This window comes from Leptonotus elevatus, chromosome 1 (genome assembly GCF_054856555.1).
Source record: "Leptonotus elevatus isolate MCC_2025b chromosome 1, RoL_Lele_1.0, whole genome shotgun sequence".
Lineage (NCBI taxonomy): Eukaryota > Metazoa > Chordata > Actinopteri > Syngnathiformes > Syngnathidae > Leptonotus > Leptonotus elevatus.
The window spans coordinates 29,310,867-29,330,543 of NC_141239.1; the positions used below are offsets into that span (position 1 = coordinate 29,310,867).

At 40.6% G+C, this 19,677-nt stretch overlaps 2 protein-coding genes across 2 annotated transcripts; both read right to left on the reverse strand.

Moving 5' to 3' along the window:
- Positions 1 to 85: 85 nt before the first annotated feature.
- Positions 86 to 11,576, reverse strand: maza (MYC-associated zinc finger protein a (purine-binding transcription factor)). Its single transcript, XM_086090108.1, has 7 exons — positions 10,440 to 11,576; positions 9,151 to 9,301; positions 8,604 to 8,968; positions 6,494 to 6,774; positions 6,310 to 6,373; positions 6,071 to 6,242; positions 86 to 3,510 (listed from the first exon to the last, which is right to left on the reverse strand). The coding sequence occupies exons 1-7, from the start codon at positions 10,470 to 10,472 to the stop codon at positions 3,203 to 3,205; spliced, it is 1,374 nt and encodes a 457-aa protein (XP_085946234.1). The 5' UTR covers positions 10,473 to 11,576; the 3' UTR covers positions 86 to 3,202.
- A 1,788-nt stretch (positions 11,577 to 13,364) lies between these two features.
- On the reverse strand, positions 13,365 to 19,663 carry cdipt (CDP-diacylglycerol--inositol 3-phosphatidyltransferase (phosphatidylinositol synthase)). The gene is made up of 6 exons (XM_086090141.1): positions 19,491 to 19,663; positions 18,072 to 18,206; positions 16,879 to 17,032; positions 16,712 to 16,793; positions 16,429 to 16,510; positions 13,365 to 14,338 (listed from the first exon to the last, which is right to left on the reverse strand). The coding sequence occupies exons 1-6, from the start codon at positions 19,531 to 19,533 to the stop codon at positions 14,193 to 14,195; spliced, it is 642 nt and encodes a 213-aa protein (XP_085946267.1). The 5' UTR covers positions 19,534 to 19,663; the 3' UTR covers positions 13,365 to 14,192.
- Between the last annotated feature and the right edge of the window lie 14 nt (positions 19,664 to 19,677).

The window sequence follows — 19,677 nt, forward strand, 5'->3', positions numbered from 1 at the left end:
GGGGGAGGGGGAGGGATGACCATACTGCTGCTGCTACCGGAGCGCCATGCTAAAGTTAGCTTAGCAACATCAACGACGTGCAAAGTTCACTTTTGTGCATTTAATACACTCAACGATCATCAATATGCACGAGCACGAAAAATAATTACAGTACTTGGATGGAGGTACATCCAGCCATCTGAGATTACCATTTGAATTTGGATGTTCGGGGGGGAAAAAATACACAGAATTTTGGGAATATTGAATTTTCTCGGCAACATTTTTGCATATTTTATACAGATCTTTTAACTTATTTTTTTTCCGAATGTTGAATTATTTTATAAAAAAAATTAAGATGTTGAAATTTGTACACAATTTTTTTTACTGTACTTTTTAGATGAATTTTATATTGTATACAGAAATTTTGCAATGTGATTTTGTTACACTCAACTTTTTTAGATGATTTTCTTTTTAAAGGGGAAGTCAACCCAAAAAGTTCCTTATTTCAATATGTTCTATGCATCCCCACTAGTCTAAACATGGTATTCTGACTGATATTATGTTAGTGGAATGATTTAAGCAGAAAAATGCGGCAGTTTTTTTTTTTTTATCCAGCTCAAGGCACGGCCATTTTGCCACTGTTGACTGTAAATGACATCACAGCTGCTCAGGTAGCTGAGCCATAATGTCATGATGCTGCATTCAAGGAAGGTGAGAAGTTTGACTTTTTGACTTCATACCAGAAAGTCGCCTCTTTCAACTCAGAGATCCGAGTTGCCGGCTTCAATCTAAGGTCATTCAACAATGGCGAACTCCTTAGACAGACACAGACCCTGAATGTCAAAAACTAATTTACATGATTATCTTTTCTTTTTTATACACTAACTCAGTTATTATATTAATGATTTGGACTGACTCCGTTAACCAGAACAACAAACAATCGGAATCAGCCAGCGTTGTTGTTTAGATTTGTCGGAAATAGGACAATCTGAGTGGGACATATCTGACTTCCCACCTTTATCGAATACAGCATGAGCCCTGAACAACTGTGATTTCATCCTCAGTCGACAGCAAGTGGCAAAATGGCTGCCCCCAGAATTGGAGACAAATGGGTGGATTTTGCTGCTTAATTTATATGCCACAAACGCAATATTAATCAGAATGCAGTGTTTAGACTACTGTGGGGCAACATACAACATATTGTAAAGAACATTTTGGCCAAGACTTTCGCTTGAACTGAATGTTTGGAGAGCTCTCAATATAGACTGTAAATTCAGTATCAGAAATTTCAGTTGAAACTATCATGGCACAGATGTTCTTCCATATTGCTGCACCACTGCAGGGAGCTACAAAGTACACGTCAAATTAATCAATGAGCACGTTCAACATTGATATATAAAAAGTGCAAGCACACACGCAAACCACACACACACATACTGACGTCACTGAAGAATCCCAGCAGCATCACACGCACACATGAGAATCCATGGAATGTTTTAGGATAAAAACAGGAATTTACACTAAAGTCTGGAGAATCTTTTGCACTCTCTTCCTGGCCTCAGTCTTCTGCGCTGAATGTTGGCTGCAAATGTCGATGCAACATAATGATGTCATCAAAGGCCCCTCCCACTCAGCCAAGCATGATGAAGCCAAGACGTCTGAGGCTGTATTGGGAATTGCCGTTTATACTGTATTCTACAGTAGTGGCCTGCCCTACATTATGAGTTGGTCACTTTGTGGTGCTCTTGGACATGTGGAGAGGAGAGGTTGCTTAAACAGTGCCTGAAATGTGTCCCACCGTGCATCTTGAATTCCTTGTAGTGATTAGGGAGTCGAATGATTCCAAATGTAGTGACTGCGTTCGGAATCGTTCACTCATGCAATCAATTTCCATTTGTGTTCCCTCAAATATAGAACATAGAATTGATCGATTTTCTTTAACCTATTCTGTTATTAGCTTTGGCGCCATCTAAAGGCATACTGGTGCCAAGGAACTATGTTGAAGTGTGTTGAGCTTCATGGAACATGTGACATGGAATTATGTTGTAGTTGGTTGAGGAGCGCCATCTAAAGGCATACTGGTGCAAAGGAACCATGTTGACCTGAGTTGAGGGGTTTCATGTTGTGAAGTAGCACTTTGACACCATTTGGGCAGATGGGAAAAGTACTGACATTTGACAAACTACAATTACTTGTGTAAAAAGTACTCACTTAAATAATTACTCAAGTAAAAGTAAGACAGTACGTGCTCTGAAATGCACTTGACAAGTAGAAGTAGAAAGTATTTTTACAGGATATCTCCTCAATTTAAAAGCTATTAGCTAATGGAGCAAAAATGGGTAGACATGGTCGGCCAGTTGACTCTCTGACTTGCCCTGGGTCGAGTGGACAGCGTTGAGTATCACGCGCTCATGTTGTTGGTCCACATGATTGAACCTTCTTTCATATTGTTGACTGTCCATCTGCAGCGTTCTTCTCATCCAGTTCAAATGATCCTCTGTTGTGGCGGCGCGCATTAACCTCATATTTACGGGTTGGCCCAATCTAGCCAATTGCACGTGATGTGATAGCGTGTCGTGGAGCCAATCACGAGCTGGAGACATTGACGGCTGCTTTTCCTTCCAGGTCAACTATTTGAATCGTTTTCATGCATTTGAAAACAAAAATAACGACCTTGTTTTGAAAATGTATCGAGTCAAAAGTACAGATACTCATATTAAAATATAAATAAATAAAAATGTTTAAAAAAAATACCCAGGAAAGTAAAAAGTATTGAAAAAATACTTAAGTACAGTAACAAAGTATTTGCACTTTGTTACTTCCCATCTCTGCCTTTTGGTGCCAAGGAACTATGTTGAAGTGAGTTGATTCATGTATGTTGGTGCCTCACTGTTGACTCAACTATCAAAAAATGGTTATACAGCGATCAGTTGAGTTGGGGAACGATGAAATATTAATACCTGCATTCGTAGTCATTCATCATTCCCAACTCCACAATCGCTACAAAGGGATTTTCGGTGGACATTTTAGGAACTATCCAGGTCCTCCATATAAAGATCCCTATATAGTGATTATGGCGAACGGAATGAGTAACAGTAATTCCCGAGACAGCCACAGAGATCTCGCCATCGCGGCACTCGGACACCAAGTTCAAAACAGTTTGTAACAAGGTCGCCATCATGACGTCATCGTGATGTTCTCAAGTGTTCCCAGCATGCGCGTGCTAGCTGTGCGTCTGCGCGCTGATGCTGGAGCAGTCAGTGACCAACAGCCCCACCGCGCTGCCGCCGTCGCCGCCAGGCGGAGCGTCGCTCAGGGGGCCGGTGGGGTCGGGCTCCACCTGGTTGCCGTGCGTGCCCATGTGGCCCTGCAGCTGGGTGGTGGTTTTGCACTGCACGCCGCACAGCTGGCACAGGAGCACCCCGCCGGGTCCCGCGCCGCCAAAGCCGCCGCGGGCGCCGCCGCTCTCCTTCCACTCCTGGCCATGGTGCTTCTGCGCGTGGACTCGCAAGTACGTCAGCGTGGTGAAGCCTGAAAAGCGCAAACGGCACGCTGTCAGAGACCACCCCTTTCTCGCCGTCGCTCAAACACAGGCGCACTTCACTGTGCGTGAGATTTACAACAGTGTACCTTAACTTTTTAGTTCATTCAGTGAGCAAGCTTGAGACTTATGTTTTGTGGAAATTTCAAGGACTTTGTGTAAAATGAGCCAACATTTTCTTAACCCAATAATTTCATGTCATCACTGTTTTCTGCTCCTGTGTATGTCGCCTTTTGATGACTTATACGTCAGACGGGCTCAACCTAAGAATCCATAATTAGGGCTGAACAATTTAGTCCAGACAACGCGATCATGTGGCTGTCAAACCTTGGTTTATTTTGCACCCAGAATCTGTTATATCAACTGTTTCACACATAAACTTCCTCCTCTCCCACCAATTTGAACATTCAGAGGCGTCATGCTACTAGTGACACGTCATGCAAACCAATCAGCTCGGAGGTGCTGCTCACAAACTGGCAGGAATGCTAAATTGCTAAGCTAACTTGCGTTCATGGGCTGCGCTTGGTAAACTTTTAGATCCTCTCCAAGTAACTAATCCTCAACTCTGTGGTGTTAACTGAGCGACATAAAATGATCTTTGTCAGATATACTCTTCACATTGGCATGGCAAAATCCGATACATGTCATTTATGAGCAGGGAAAAAAAAGCTTGTGATTAACTCATTCACTGCCATTGACGGCTATAGACGCCATAAATTCATTTGAACTTTCTATTAGTTTAATATTTTTCCCCCCACTTTTATTAACAAAAGTATGAAAATCTAGATTTTTTGGGGGAGTACATTTAAAACATATATTCAATTTGTGATTAATCATGAGTTAATTAGTGGAGTAATGCGATTACAAATTTTAATCACCTGACACCCCTAATTTTAAATGATCTTTTCTTAAAAAAAAAAAAAGAAGTAATTGTTTTTTGCCAATTTTTAATAATCTTTTTTTTTTCTTTTAAGAAAAGATTATTAAATTTAGGGCGTCAGGCGATTACCATTTTTTATCGTAATTAATCGCATGACTTCACTAGTTAACTCACGATTAATTACAAATTTTATATCTGTTCTAATACAATAAAAACAATTCTAGGTTTTCATACTCTTGTCAACAAAAGTGGGAAAAATGTTAAACAAACAAATAGTTCAAATGAATTTTCGACGTCTATAGCCGTCAATGGCAGTGAATGAGTTAAGCTGCAGTATGAACATAGCATAATAGCATATTTATTCAGTTAGTGCTCTTTCCATTTTAATGTATTGTTGATCATTTATTCTTTCAGAGTTTCTGAAGTTTCATTTTGCATTGGAAACAGTTGATATAAACACAAATGAATAATTTGGATTAATAATAGTGATTACAAGTACAACTATATTGATCAAAATTATCACAAGTATCATTTTGGCCATTATCGTGCAGCCCTTGTTCCACTGTACAGTACATTTGAAAGATTTTCCCCATTGGAATAAATCAAAAATTTGTATGTGAGTGTGTCTTACTCAAGGTTGTTTTTTGTTGATTTAGTTAGTTAGTGACTGCCAATATTTTCCATTTTTCTTTATTTGGTCATTGTGTAAAGATATGAAAACTATGCATGACTGTACGATGTGAATGTACATGTAAACAAAAGGAAATGTATGTTGTTAATAATAATTCTTAAAAGCAAATAAAAATGTAATTTAAAAGAACAACTAACTATAATTTTAGCAAAAATGTCCGTTTTAATATTTGGTAATTAACTTAATACATGAGCATTTGAGGTTTCTTTTTAAATGTGATTTTAAGTATATTTATTTCAATATTCACCGGAATAAGGACGTTTGAAAGTGTGTCACACAGAAGTGACATCATCTAGCAGCAGCCAATAGAAAAGCACCTTCAGATGACTTGACTAGACTTTTGGCTCCAGTGGCTCACCTCGCCTGTTTTTTTTATTTAACTATGCCCAAATGCAAATGCGTCACTTTTTTCATTTTACCATGGTATTTATCAAAGGATCTTTGTGCAGTTTGTCAATTTTTTACTCACAACTGCCACCTCTGGCCTGAAGCGTAACTGCAGCCTCTGTGTCAGGCTCGTTCATGGTGCGCGTGCGAGTACGTGTACGATCTAAACGCGACAGCCACGGTTGACAAACGAAGACATGACTTCAAATAAGGTAAGAAAAACTCCGCCCCTCCCCAAAGAAACTGTTGAGTGTGAGGGTCCGCACACTCTATTATAAAGCGAAGGTAAAAGCTGATTGGTGCAGTCAGAGTAAAACCGTCAAGGCTCTTCGTACTCATCTGGGCATTGGTGGAGCATGCATGATGTAGAAAAAGCTATTCCATTACCTTTTTAAACGGCACAATGCACCTTTAAATATTGCACACAAGTAATACACAATTTTAAAAACTAAAACAAATACTGTAACTAAAACTAAGCATTTTGTCTAAAAGTAATAAAAACTAACAAAAGCGCCCTGAAAACGAATGAAAAAATTCAAAATGAAATAAAAACAACTTCAAATGAAAATTCCAAAACTATAATAAGCCTTACTGCGATTGCAGAGGTGGCAGGAGTGGTGCTGTGATTGGTTATGGACCCTCATGTGGTCCGTGATGTACGCCGCCGACAGGAGCTTCCCGCAGATGTGACATGGCACTTTCTCCTCGTGGCGAATCAGGTGCGCCCGCAGGCGGTCCCGCGTGGCGAACGCCGATGTGCACGTCTGTGGGCGACCACAATGGTGACAAGATGACGAGACCACCGGGTCGAGCGGGGGCGGGGGGCATTACCGTGCATTTGAAAGGTCTCTCAGTGGAGTGCACCTGACGCACGTGACTGTTGAGATGGTCCGGCCTGGAATAAAACAAACACATAAGTAACGTGTGAGTAGTCAAGCGAGCAGTGACCCATTTTAGCCAATCAGAAGCCTGACGTCAAGAGCCGAGATCAGAAGCTGCGCACGTGCTGCCATACCGCGAGAAGGCCTTGGCACAGTGCGGGCACACGTAGGGCTTCTCCACGCCGCCCTGGTGCGAGCGCACGTGGTAGCTCATGCGGTCTTTCCTCTTGAAGCGCTGCTGGCAGATGGGACACGAGTACGGCTTCTCGTCCGAGTGCGACAGCCGGTGGCGGTTCAGGTGGTAGACGTCACGGAAGGCCTTGCCACACGCCTCGCACGCGTGGTTCTTGCGTACCTGGTTGGCGCCGCCGCCACCGGAATTGGGAGGAGGCGCGACGGCGGCTGGGCTGGGATTCTGAAGGGCAGAAGCAGAAAGGATGCACAGGAAGATGCGCGATTATGTACAACGTGACGTACATTACACAGTGAGTGGCCAGCTTGGCGAAAAATTATGCCAAAAGACAAAATGGATACCTCATAAAATGTATTTCACTATGTTTTTCATTGTGAGTGGAATATAATCACAACATATTAAAGGTTTCGTTTATTCATGTTTGCCTCATACATTAGAGTATACATGTATATTTGTATCCAGAGGCGAGCCAAGGCACAAGCCAACTAAGCCACGGTTTATTGCACTCTGACCACTAGTGGGCACCCAAGAGCAAATACAATACCTGGAGTAGCGTTTTTTTTATTTTCAAGCCAAGTCAAGTCAATTTTATTATTATTTTTCCCTGCTAATTTATTTAGAGATCCACATGTAAACTAAGATTTTTTTTAAACATATATTTTTTATTTATTTAGGCAAAATATTCACTAAACGAATTAATGATTTAGATAGATAGATAGATTAATAATTAAATATTCAAAAAATGTCAGTCTAAAATTTTAGGGTTGTCAAAAAAAGAGGGATGCAAGTTGGATGAAAACACTTTCAAAATTGCCTAAATTGTCTCACGATTCGATTAGATTCAGAATCGATTTTCGATTAAGAGTGATTTTTGATTCAAAATGATTTGATGGACAATGATTTTTGCTTCAATCTATAGATGTGCAAGGAATCGTAATGATCTACTCCAGTCTGACTCGCTAATGCTAATTAGCGCGCTACTCGCAGCACTTTTATCACTCAAAAGAACGGCCACACGCTGAAAAAAATAACTTTTATTGGAATAACGTGATCGTGACTTTTTCCTTCTACTCTCTAATGTGGCTACAACTTAACAGTGTATTCGACCGCGTGGAACCACACTGCCCCTCAGTGGCCAAACCGGGTACAACATGAATAGCACTCAAAATAATGGCACACACAGACAAAGGCAAGACAGTATAAAATAATTGAAATAAAATCGATTTGGGGACATTTAAAATAGATTCTGAATCGTACTAAATTAGAATCGCAATTGTTATGAGAATCGATTTTTTGCCACAACCGTACTAAATATGTCAAAAAAGTGACCATAAAACGGCCAAAAACAAAAGAAGAAAGGCAAAAAAATTACCATAAAATGTCTTTGGAATTGCCAAAAAGATTAGAAAATTTATTAAATACAACACAGAAAAGAAAACGTTCAAAAAAGAATTATGAAATGTCCAAAAACAAAATAGGAAATTCCAAAAAGTCAACAAATAAATAAATAAATAAAAAAGGCAGAAAAGAAGATGTTTAAAAGTAACAATAAAATGTCCAAATTCAAAAAGAAGAAATCCCCAAAAATTACCATAAAATGTCCACAAAATTGCCAAAAACGTCAGGAATTTGATTTAAGAAAAGGCAGGAAAGAAAATGTTCAAAAAGTAATTATTAAATGTCTCAAAACAAAAGAAGAAATTCTAAAAAATAACCTTGTCAGAAAAGTCATGGCAAAAAAGTCAGAAAAAAAGTCAAATAATTGCCATAAAATTACCCAAAAGAGGAAGATGAGAGGCAGAAAATTACCATAAGGCAGAAAATCAAAAAATGTATGAAAAATGACAAAAACAAATCCAAAAACCGGAAGACGAAAGGTAGAAGAAAATGACGTACGTATTACTAACACTGCCACACTGTTCCTTTCATCACAATCTTCAAATGTTTTACGGCTCCAGACATATTTTTTGTTATCTATTTGGCTTAAAATTTAACAGGAAAGATTGCTGACCCCTGTACTACACCAACAATGGCCCGCACAAGTTACTCACCTGCTCCACAGCGGCAGCGCCCACCACCACCACCGACGGTACGGTCTGCAGGGTCGGCTGCATCGCCATGGCAACGGTCACCGGGGCAATGGACACCGACAACTGTTGGTCGGGATGTGGGAAGACGTCCGGAGCGTCGGGGTTGGCGGTCTCCGACGGCAGGGCCAGCTGGAGGAGGGAGAGGGGGATGCTCTGTCTGGGGAACGACTTTCCACTCTCATCCTTGTCGCGGGCGACGCGGTCCTTCATCTTGATGCCCGTGTGCACCGATTGGTGGCGCCGCAGGTTGTAGCTGTTCTTGAACTCTTTGTTACATGTGGCGCAGATGTGGGCGGGGCGAGGCGCTTTGGGTGGTGATGCTTTCACTGTGGGTGAAAGGAGGGAGTTACATTACATTCAGCAAGGGGGATATTTACACACAGATCCATACAGATGCTCCCCCCAAAAATTTACAAGTTCCCCCATTATATTGTGGTTGCCTACTAGAAGACTTGTAAAACAAGGAGGCGCTGTACTTTTATTTTTATTTTTTTTTTAAACCCCTCACCGGGAAGCGGCTCCTCGCTGAGAGCGGCCGTGTCCACGGTGGACGGTGGTGCCACCAGGTGCTCGGCCAACGGACTTTGGGCCGGCCCGCTCAGTTCAGGCAGTAGCTCCGCCTGCAAGGGTGCCTCCTGCTGGCCTGGAGTTGCCGGTGTCTGTCGTCAAGTAGACCGCGTTAGAAGTGCAACATTCCACAACTAATTGATTGTTAAACGTAGTTAAGAATTATTTTGAGAATCGATTAATCGTTTGGTAACTTGTTGAATATGAAATTGTCCAAATTCTCAGAATTTCAGATATTTTCATATTTCTGTAGTCCTCCTTGAAAGCAGACTGATTATATATGTTTTTGCAAAATAAGGCAAACATAAAAATTAAAAAAAAGTGTGACTTTTACCTTGGAAAACAACTATAAACAATTTTACCTTCTGACGGATGTTACAAATCAAACCAGGAACTGTAACATCATCAATTTACAGTTTGTGTATATTCTGCACTGTCAATTTGGAATAACGTCCTGTGGTTATTTTCTTTTCAAAAATGATGTAAATCAAAAAATTGTTAACTGATTCATCAAACAAAATCATTGACAGATTGATTATTAAAAGAATTGTTATCTGCAGCCCTTTACAGAGAGATTGCTAGACGGATAGACAGATACAGTATATCGCTAGCAGAGCCCCATGTGTCTTCTTTTTAAATGTTAATTTTTTTTCACTTGGTTTTATTTTTTTTTAACAATACAGAAGAGCCATGTAGTGAGGTAGCTGGTAACCATGGTTTAAAAAACACAAAAATGACCTGAATCAGAAGGAAAGAAATGCCTATGCCTAACTTCCCACGTTTTAACGTTTTCCTACCTTTTTCCCCCTGTGGCAGCAATACACTTTCATACATACAGTATGAGATAATGTATTATTATTAGTAGTACAATACTTTCATAAGCCATGTATAAAGTGATTTAAAAAAATTGGTGTCATTGAAGTAGTAAGCTTGAAACTAACATTTAGTAATATTTGTAATGGCACAGTGTTTGCATTGGCTGATGTCCCTAATGAAGTGACTTACATGTGATACTACTATGACTAATGTGCTGTCACAACTCCATGTAAACATTTATGTATTTAACGCTTTGCACCGTGATGGACATAGTGCGTGCCCCCCACCCATCCTTCCCGCTGACACCTGGATGCAAAAGGAGGCATACCCTGACCCTCATGTGACCCCCTCCCCTTCCCGTCCCGTCTGCACCACCCCCCAAGTGTAAAGTGAAACAAAGCACTTGGCTCTCACCTGAAAGAGGAAATTGCTCCACGAAGTGTCCATGCTGCTCAGCGGCCAGTAGGCAACCGGCGGGCCGCCTGGATGCTCCCTCGGCCGGTGAGCAAACCAACAAACGCTCGCTTGCTGTTCAGTCACTCAAAAAATGACCAATTGTAAAAACAATCGTGCACCGCTGGACGGCATTTGCCTAAATCGAACTCCCTGCTCCTTCTGGACTATTTTGCCGCAAAGCTGATGAATTCAATTTAGATGCGCCAAAGAAAAAAACGCAGGCTGTCATTCCTGCTCCAATTGTACCTTTTTTCTGCAATTTGTTAATGTGTGCTGTCATGAAATGCTGCATGCGAATTAGCGATCAAGTGATAAAGAGTTGGATGAAGATGATCACAAGTGATGGAAACGCTGATAAACATTTATTAGCAATAGCACCAGGAGAGGCCTTTGCGCGAGCTTCAAGCCTCGGCCTCACGTAGCGCTCCTTCCCAGACTAGGACGCTGCCCGTCGGCCGCGGTCCTTGGCTCCGCCTCGGTGTTTAAATGGCCTGGATGACATCTTTCTCTTTTTTTCCCCTTTCCCTCTCGCCCTCCCTCCCTCGCCGTCCTTCTTCCTTTCCTTTTTTTTATTATTATTATTATTTTTTTAAATCTCGTCTTGTCCCGATGCGTCGTATGTGCTTTAAAGGGAAAGTATTGGCTCACGGTTGTCTGTCGTCTCCCGACGAATAAAAGCCGACATTCGACAGAGGCAAACCGACGTCCCCCGCCTCCACCACTCTCCCGCCGCCGTTTTGTGTCGATCGACAACAGACAGACGAACAGCACCGGATGCACCAAACCGCCGCTTCAGCCGATAACATTCTCAGGCAGTCGAATGGTCTTAAACGGTTCCGACGATGCGAGCAAATCGACAACAGCTGGAGCGCCGAAGCTGCGTTCACGCCATAGTCTGTCCGCAAAATCACAAATTTCCCGTTCGGCTGCTTGCATTGCCACAGTTCTGCTCGTCGTTCGGTGGGTCAACATTTAGCAACGAGGATTCCACTTCGGGCCACTACAAACGCGACCTGATGCCCTGTCATGGTGGAAAATGTGCCCCCCAATAAATTAATGCGTTGTTCCGTGACGGCCAATAGAAATGTAATATCCAGCTACTAGTACACTCTTTGTCCTCACTAGTAAGGTAATTAAGCGCACGAGCAGAACTGTCTTACTAGAAGTTTTTTTTTTTTTTTTTTTTTTTTTAAACACACTAGTACAAATAAACCTTGGTGTGCTGCACTTGTAAGGCCCAACTAGTAGTACACTCCTCATCTCAAGAATATCCCTGCATAAAATATGCTCCAACAACTTGCCATTAAGCCATGAGTGTTTCTTCCATTATTCCTCAATTTTCAGGTTGAGGTCCACGGACTGGTGTGCTTTTTCTCCACAAGAAAGACACTGACACAGTTCTTGTAATTTGTCCAACTAGTGAGGATAAAGGGCATACACGTACCATATGCTCAATATCCTTGATATTGAATAAACACTCAAACAGCTTCAATATCAATGCAAATGACAGACATTTGTGAATATTTATTGAAGGGACGCTGAAATAAGTTAAACAAGGTCTCGAAACAATTCATCGATTGTCAGAATAGTGATTAATTTCATAATTGATTAATAGATTAATTGTTGCATCTCTAGTTCATTTCATGTTTGTTTGTTTCTAACTTTTGTTTGTAACTGGACACAAGAGATTATTTGTTTGACATGCAGATGTTTTGCAGGATTCAATTTAAATCATGCGGCTCATCATCATCATCCACACAGGTCAGATTGCAGCTTCCTTATTTTTATTGTTGCAGTTGTAGTCAAACCACCCAGGAGCAAAAAAAAAAAAGAGAGCAGAAATACAAGTCAAGTTGTCTGAATTTACAGCAGTAAAGAAACACGTGTTTGCTAATAATACATTCTACACGTTGCCCATATTTCATCACACATTTGACATGAATCACAGCAGCACAAGTGTAAACAACCCCCTACCCCCCACTCCCACAAATAATACTTGGTGCCACTAAAACCTCCACAACTTAAGTCAGTTTTTCTATACATAATATAACAAAGTGCTCCTTTTTCATATGATTGAGCAATTGCAGAACGTTTGTGTTCAATTTACGTTGAGAAAAGTTGAGTTGCGCTGACTTAAAAAGTTACATTAGGGAAGGTTGAATTCGATGCTAACCCCCCCCCCCCACCCCCCAGCACATTTGAAAGCACCCCAAACAAAAGCAGCCCAAGAGAAATTACCCCCCCCCCCCAAAAGAAAAAGAAACCCCACTTGTACAGTAATGTGTTTTTTTTTTAAATAAGTAGCACTCCATAATAATTTACTTTATAAAAAACATAAAGTAAATTAATGATACCGTTAAAAATAATTTCAAATATTAAAAAGTGTTTGCCAAATTTTTAACTTCAATTCAGTGGACATTGTGATGCTCCTTCCATCTGTAGTGTGTGTGGCTAATAATAATAAAGACACAGACCTACATGGAGATTGTCGAAACTCTTCAGTGAGCGGCTGTAACAATTGTCATTCTTCACACAGGATAAAGAATATATGCCTGTGAGTATTGTAATACTGTCTGCATGTGTTGCACCAGTTTTTGTTCAAATATCCATTGCCTCTAAAACCACTACAAAGATGCTACCTTTGTGAGCCTGTCAGTGGCATTATGTTACAGTTTAATTACTGCTACATGCATGCGCTCCGTTTAATAAGGTGGCGGTAATGCACCAAAAGTACCTGCAAACCGTGATAAGAAAGAAGAAGTCATGCATTACCGCCAGTGGCCTTCTTCATAGCCATAGGTATCTATGCTAAAGAAGGGGGCGCTAATGAACCAAAAATATTTGACAACCATCAAATGGTAGTAAAAGAAGAAGTCCGTAGTCTTGTGTAAATTATAGCGTAGTATGATTTATTTACTATTTAGAGCAGCATAGTGCGCAGTAAACGATCAGGATTCTACTTTTGGCTCAAATGTGGCGCAGAATTTTAGTTAAGGTAAGCCATTTCAAACTACTGCAAAAAGAAAAGCTTTTCCATAGTGCATCTGTCTAAACAGTGTGTGTTTGCATGTGTGTATTTTTTGAGAAAGAGACTTGCAATGCGATCCGCTTGCAAGTTATATAGCAATAGCTTAGAGCAGCTCATGCTTGAGCTGTTTCCTTTCTTTGTAAGCACTGGGCTCCTTCCTTTTGGGGTACTCTGAATAACAGAAGGGCACATTTAAACAAAGCTCACACAAGGTTTTGAACGAGTACATACTCTCCTCAGGCACATTTACCGGAAAAAGCCATATTAAGAGTATTGGTAGATGGTTTTATGAATTGATATTGGGCTATGAAAAGCTATATCGATATTTTAAACCCAGCCCTACCTCTCAAGACAGCTTGTATTGCAGTTTTTAGCCAAGGTGCGATCCATTTGCATACCAAGACGTCCAAGCTATTCATGGGAATGTAATTAAATGCACAAATTACTGAGTTTTCAGCCTCTTTTTCATCTAAAGAATTTTGTGTCCACAATTTTCCCCCCTACAGTGTCATGTGTGAGGTTGGGATAAACGTCAGCAGCCTCCAGGTCCCCACAAAAACACAATAGTCAGAAAACAACTCTGATAAGCAATGTCGATTGTGTCGAAACGATCGAATGACAATCTTGACGAATTTGGTCAAATGAGGTCCGGATCGCAAAAGACGGCGACGTGACGGACACTCTCACTGTGACTTCCTGGTGGCGGCAGCACGCTGGGCGACATCCATGGCGGCCATGTTCTGAGAGGCCGTCATCAGGTGGACCACACTGATGGCCGACTTCAGCGCGCACACCACGCCACTCGCCACTAGGGCGCAGTACACCAGGGCTGAAACACGCACGCAACATGCAGACACCGGTTACTACCACAGGCTTACTTACGTAAGAATGGACAGTCAATGCCACTGGCGGCCATCTTATGTTGCAATTCACTGAGGTCACCTAACTTGAATACATTGTCTTCTCCATGGTGTTTTCCTGTTATTTTCTTCCTCGAAGGCAAAAATTCCACCGTGTATGACATATAGTTGTACCAATAATCTGGAAGAAGGCCTACATGCACATTTAACTGCTAAGAAAAATACTTTTAATTTTCTCTTATAAGGTATATCTCCTCCGGGTTTTACTCAAAGATTTGTCTGCATAATGTCATCAAAAATCAAGTGAAAGTAAAGCCCAGCAGGGAAAAAATTCCTGCAAAATGTAAACCAAAATTGAGATAATATACTCTGAATGATCGATGCAGTGAAGTTTGCTCTTTGCCAAGCTCTCATGACTCCATACAGGGATCCTCGCGTAAAACACGCACTGATAACGGTGTTTTCAGTGAAAAAGTAACAGAAGTTGTCAGTAAAAGTGGCAACATAAGTTGGCTGCCATCTGGCTTCAGCCGCGAGGGTCCTATTGACAGTCCATTCATATATGTCCGTGGTTACTACACACATGCACAAACACTACATATGGTTAAAAGTAGAGGTGTCAGGCGAATAAAATTGGTAATCATAATTAATCACATGACTACAATAGTTGACTCGCAAATTTTATCTGTTTTAAAATGTACAATAAAAATGTTTTTCTCTAAGTTTTCATACACTTGTTAACATATAAGTGGAAAAATGTTAAATTGAAATATGGCTGCAACTTTTAGTCATTGATACAGTAATCTTATAATTCATAAAATTTAGTTAAAATTAAAAAGATTTACTGTACTGTAAAAAAAAAAAACGAGTGAGATATTGATTTGTGTTGGGCTAATTTTTATCCCACTAGATGGCATAATTGCATTTATAAGACATTGGTGACAGCTCTGCATTTTCTTTTCATATTAAGAGCTATCTGATCTTTAACATTAAGTAACTTGTGAAATTCCGCACATTTTTAAAATGGTAAAATCCTACTTGACCCCAGCCTCCACAAATACAGTGGTACCTCGGATTTTGAACATAATTCGTTCCTGCGAAGTGTTCAAAATCCGAATTGTTCAACCTCCGAAACATAGGAAATAATGTAAATGCAATTAATCCGTTCCCAAGCTCCAAAAACAGAAAATTCCAGTTTTAATTTCTATTTATGTTTTTTACATTTACAGTTTAGTACAGTATTTAAACAATAACAAATACTTGATCTTTTTTGTGGTGGTGGATGATAAATGCTATGTTAATGCTTGCTTTAGTTCAGTGCTGAGTTTGTGTATTTTACTTTGGGCATATTGTTAGACTACTCAGCAGTCCTTGCGTGCGTTGTTTAACGTCAGGCACGTTGTTGAACAGCTAAGGGGGGTCCTCGTGCCAGTATTTTCAGAAGTAGTCTTGGTAGTTTCAACGGCGCGATAATCTCCTTCCTAATTCCACTGTGGTTCATAGCACTGTATGGTTTTTTTTTGCTGCCAATGGCACTGTTGCCTTTCTTTGGGCCCATGGCGAAGAAAATTGTCGTGGAAAAAAATCTAAATGCACTCGCGAGTATGAAGCACCTCCGGGAGTATTCACGATCTGACTGGAAATGAGCAGTGCATCGTCTCAACTACCGCAACGTGAGCATCCGGCATTGCTCGGCTTCACTCGGCTACCTGTTTTCAAGGTACGTTCGGCTTAGCTTGCTTTGCTTGGGTGTTCGAACACAGAGGCATTTTTTACTCCGATTTTTTGGTTGAAGTCCGAATTGGACGAGTTCCGAGACGTTCAAACTCCGAGGTTCCACTGTATATGCATTATTATTACTGCTGAATTTTAACGTAGAAGCATCTGCTGCGGTGTGACTGGAATTCCCCGAGTACAGGCTTTGCAAGTAAGGGGTGGTCATTAAATCGTGTGTTAAAATTTGTGGCCTTAAAGGAACTTTAAATTAACGCACTCATTTTGACACCCCTAGTTAAAAAACACACATACAGAGGGTGATGAGAATGCATGTAAAAGTTACCACTTGGTTGCTCCATGTGATGCAAGATGTAGAGCAGGCAGAAGAAGAGCTCGTTGCCCAAACACATCAAGAACAGAACCACCTGCATACACACACACATAACGTATCATCACTTGAATCGTGCACACTGATGCTGGAACTCTTCTTCAGGAAAAAAAACAAAACAAAAGCAAAAGAATGTGAAGTAATGTTAATTTTAAAGAATTATTATTATTATTATTATTATTTTTAAATACGGCTCGTGCTACAGGAACAAAAGTGGTAAGAAAGTTCCAAGTGTGACCTTGTTGGTGTAGTAGACGCGTAGCAGCGGGTTTCCGGAGAGGTCGATGCTCTTGTGACTGGTGGAACCCTTAACCATGGAGCTGCACACACGCACGCATGCACACGCTCAGTTAGCAAGCGCAGCAGGCAGAAAGAGGCGGGGCCAGCCAAAAGGCAGCGCGTGACCTGTGCAGGTGCAGCCAGTGGCTGGCGATGTCCAAGCACATGCTGAGCTGGAAGAGGAACGCGTACGTCGGGTACAGCAGCGCCAGGTTGACCAGCAGGCACATGGTGGCGCAGCGGTCCGTCAGCATGTCCAGCATGGCGCCGAACTGCGTCGCTGCCAACACGACGGACACCACAATGCTGTCATCAACATCATCATCATCATCATCAGTCATAATTTAACATCAGCACATACATCATAATGTTCATCATCAAAGATGGTGGTGATATGATGACTTCACCATCATCGATGTTGTCATCATCATTATTGACATTTTAACATCACCGTCTGTCATCATCGTCGTCTTTTTCATCATCATCATCATCATCATCACCCCTGGTGTCATTAAAATCTTTGGAATCATCATCATCAAGACCATCATCTTCATCAACATTATTAACATCATCGTTAGCATCACCTTCATCATTATTAGGGATGAGCGAGTACTGATACCAGGCCTTATTTCAAGGTATCGGCACTCGCAACGGCACCCTTTTGTGGCCATTTTACAATCAGGACAGGAACTCGAATTTAATGGAAAAAGGTCGATCTTGAAAATGATCTGTCATTGTTTTGGGGTTTTTTTTTGGAGGGGGGGGGGGGGCTTATGTATCTAAAGTAATACTGGTATCAGTATTTTGTATCGCTATCGGTGACTACTCGTACTGGTATCGGTCTGCATGAAACATCCCTAGCCATTATCATCATCATCAATGTGCTCACAACATTGTCATCATTTACATCACCTTGATAGTCATTGTCGTCTGTGTCTTTATCATCAATATTATTTCATCATCCTCATCAACATGGCCAACATTATCCTACAATCGCAGTCGTCTTCATCGTCACGAAGCAAAAAAAAAAATGGAGATTCGTAAACACCATTGTTAAAATGAGTATTTAAAATGTTCAACAATTTAACACCAGAAAAGAAACTGCTAGCGAGGCCCCAGCTCTCTTGCGCTCCTTTCTCATGTCGTCCTGTACAGGTGGAGCAAGGCCAGCTTCATTTGGACGCACCTACCGGTGATCGAATATTTCCAATATGTGGAAAATTGGCTGCTTTTGCCAAGCGTATGAATAGATAAGACACCATGTCAAAACAGTTTCCTGAACAATACGCTCTAATTATTGGATAGTGGGGAATACATACACTGGTTGAGCGCTCGTGCAGCGTGGCCATCAAAGGCGTCCAGTAGACCGCTGAGCATGTAGCAGAAACAGGCAGGAAACGGGCAGCACGGCATCAGGAAGAAGGACACCAGCGCCAGCACAATGCGCGCGTAACCTACAAACAAAAAACACATTTACAAGAATTTAAGGCAAAAAAGATAACCCGTCTGCGGCAACAACTATTAAGGGAGGGAGGTGGGGGACTCGTTCTGATCAAATAAGACACGTCAAGTGTTAAGTGGGGGTAAAAATGCAATCTCAATGTCGAATTATTTACAGATATTTTAAATAAAGGGTTACTTAACTTACTTTTAACAAATTTTGTACAACATAATGCATTTTTCATCAATAAATGACACCTGACTGTAATACAGTAACTTCGAGTTGCAACTAACAATTTATTTTAGTAATTAATCTGTCTATTTTTTTTCCAATTAGTGAATTAGTCATATAACAAAAATATTGCTTCATTTCCATCCTTTCACTCAAATACAGGTAATTATTTCTGACAAACATAACATCCATCAGAAAATGTGCAAAAATGTTCACTCTTCACAAATGTCTATTTTGATTTGCCACAAAGATATTCCGTGTGCTTTCATGGATGACTACAGAAATCAGAGACTAGTTTCTGTTGAAAGGCCGAAATCAGAGGATTTGGACAATTTTAAGTTAAACAAGATATTTAAATGACTAATCGATTATCAAAATTATCCATTTGATTAGCAAATTTTGTTGTTAGCAAACAAATATATAAATAGTCTACTAGTGCATGAAATAGGTATTAAACGCGTAGGGCACAGTTCTCATAAGTACTTTTTTTTTTTTTAATGCAACATTGTTCAAATACAAACAAGCACCGCATTGTGTTACAATCATGTTCTGATACATAGAATAACAAAAAAATTAACGCGAACAAGGGTTATTGTTAAAAGTTGTAAACAATTGAAGTAAAGGTTTGCATCAAGTAGATACAAATAATTTGAAATTAAATCATTGTCTTTTAAGAAGACTTCAAGAGTACGGGCATTTAGTAAATGTTGCCAGATATAAATTCGTGAATTACATCAAACGCTGACATGTCTTAAATAAATTTCACTATCAACAAACGACAAGTAATTCTGCTTTTTTTTCCCTTTTTTAAATTATTTTCATGAACTCCCTTGAAAGTGGCGGATTCTAGTCTTTTTAATGATAAAGTGAGGCCGGGTAAGTATACGAGGCTGAGGCTTGGGTCCAGTGTGAAGGCCTCTTGCGGAGCTTTCGCTAATGAGTGAAGTAAAAAAAAGAAGAAGAAAAGTAACATTTGTATAAATGTGTTGTAATTGTTTGCCATTCAGTAGCAATTGACAGCAGTTAGCTTAGCAAATACCCGCCGGTGATCTCGTCACAAACTCACCGATTAGATTAGGAACGAAGAGGAAAATATTTTCTTGTGCCATCTTTACGTTTGGAGGTCGTCGAGAGGTAAAAGTGGTTATTTTTCCCCTCCTCCGAGATTGTTGCGGAAATATCGTAGAAATGAGCTCACTGAAGACTTCCTCAAATAGAAGCTTTTCACCAAGTTAGCGCTCAAGTCTTCAGAC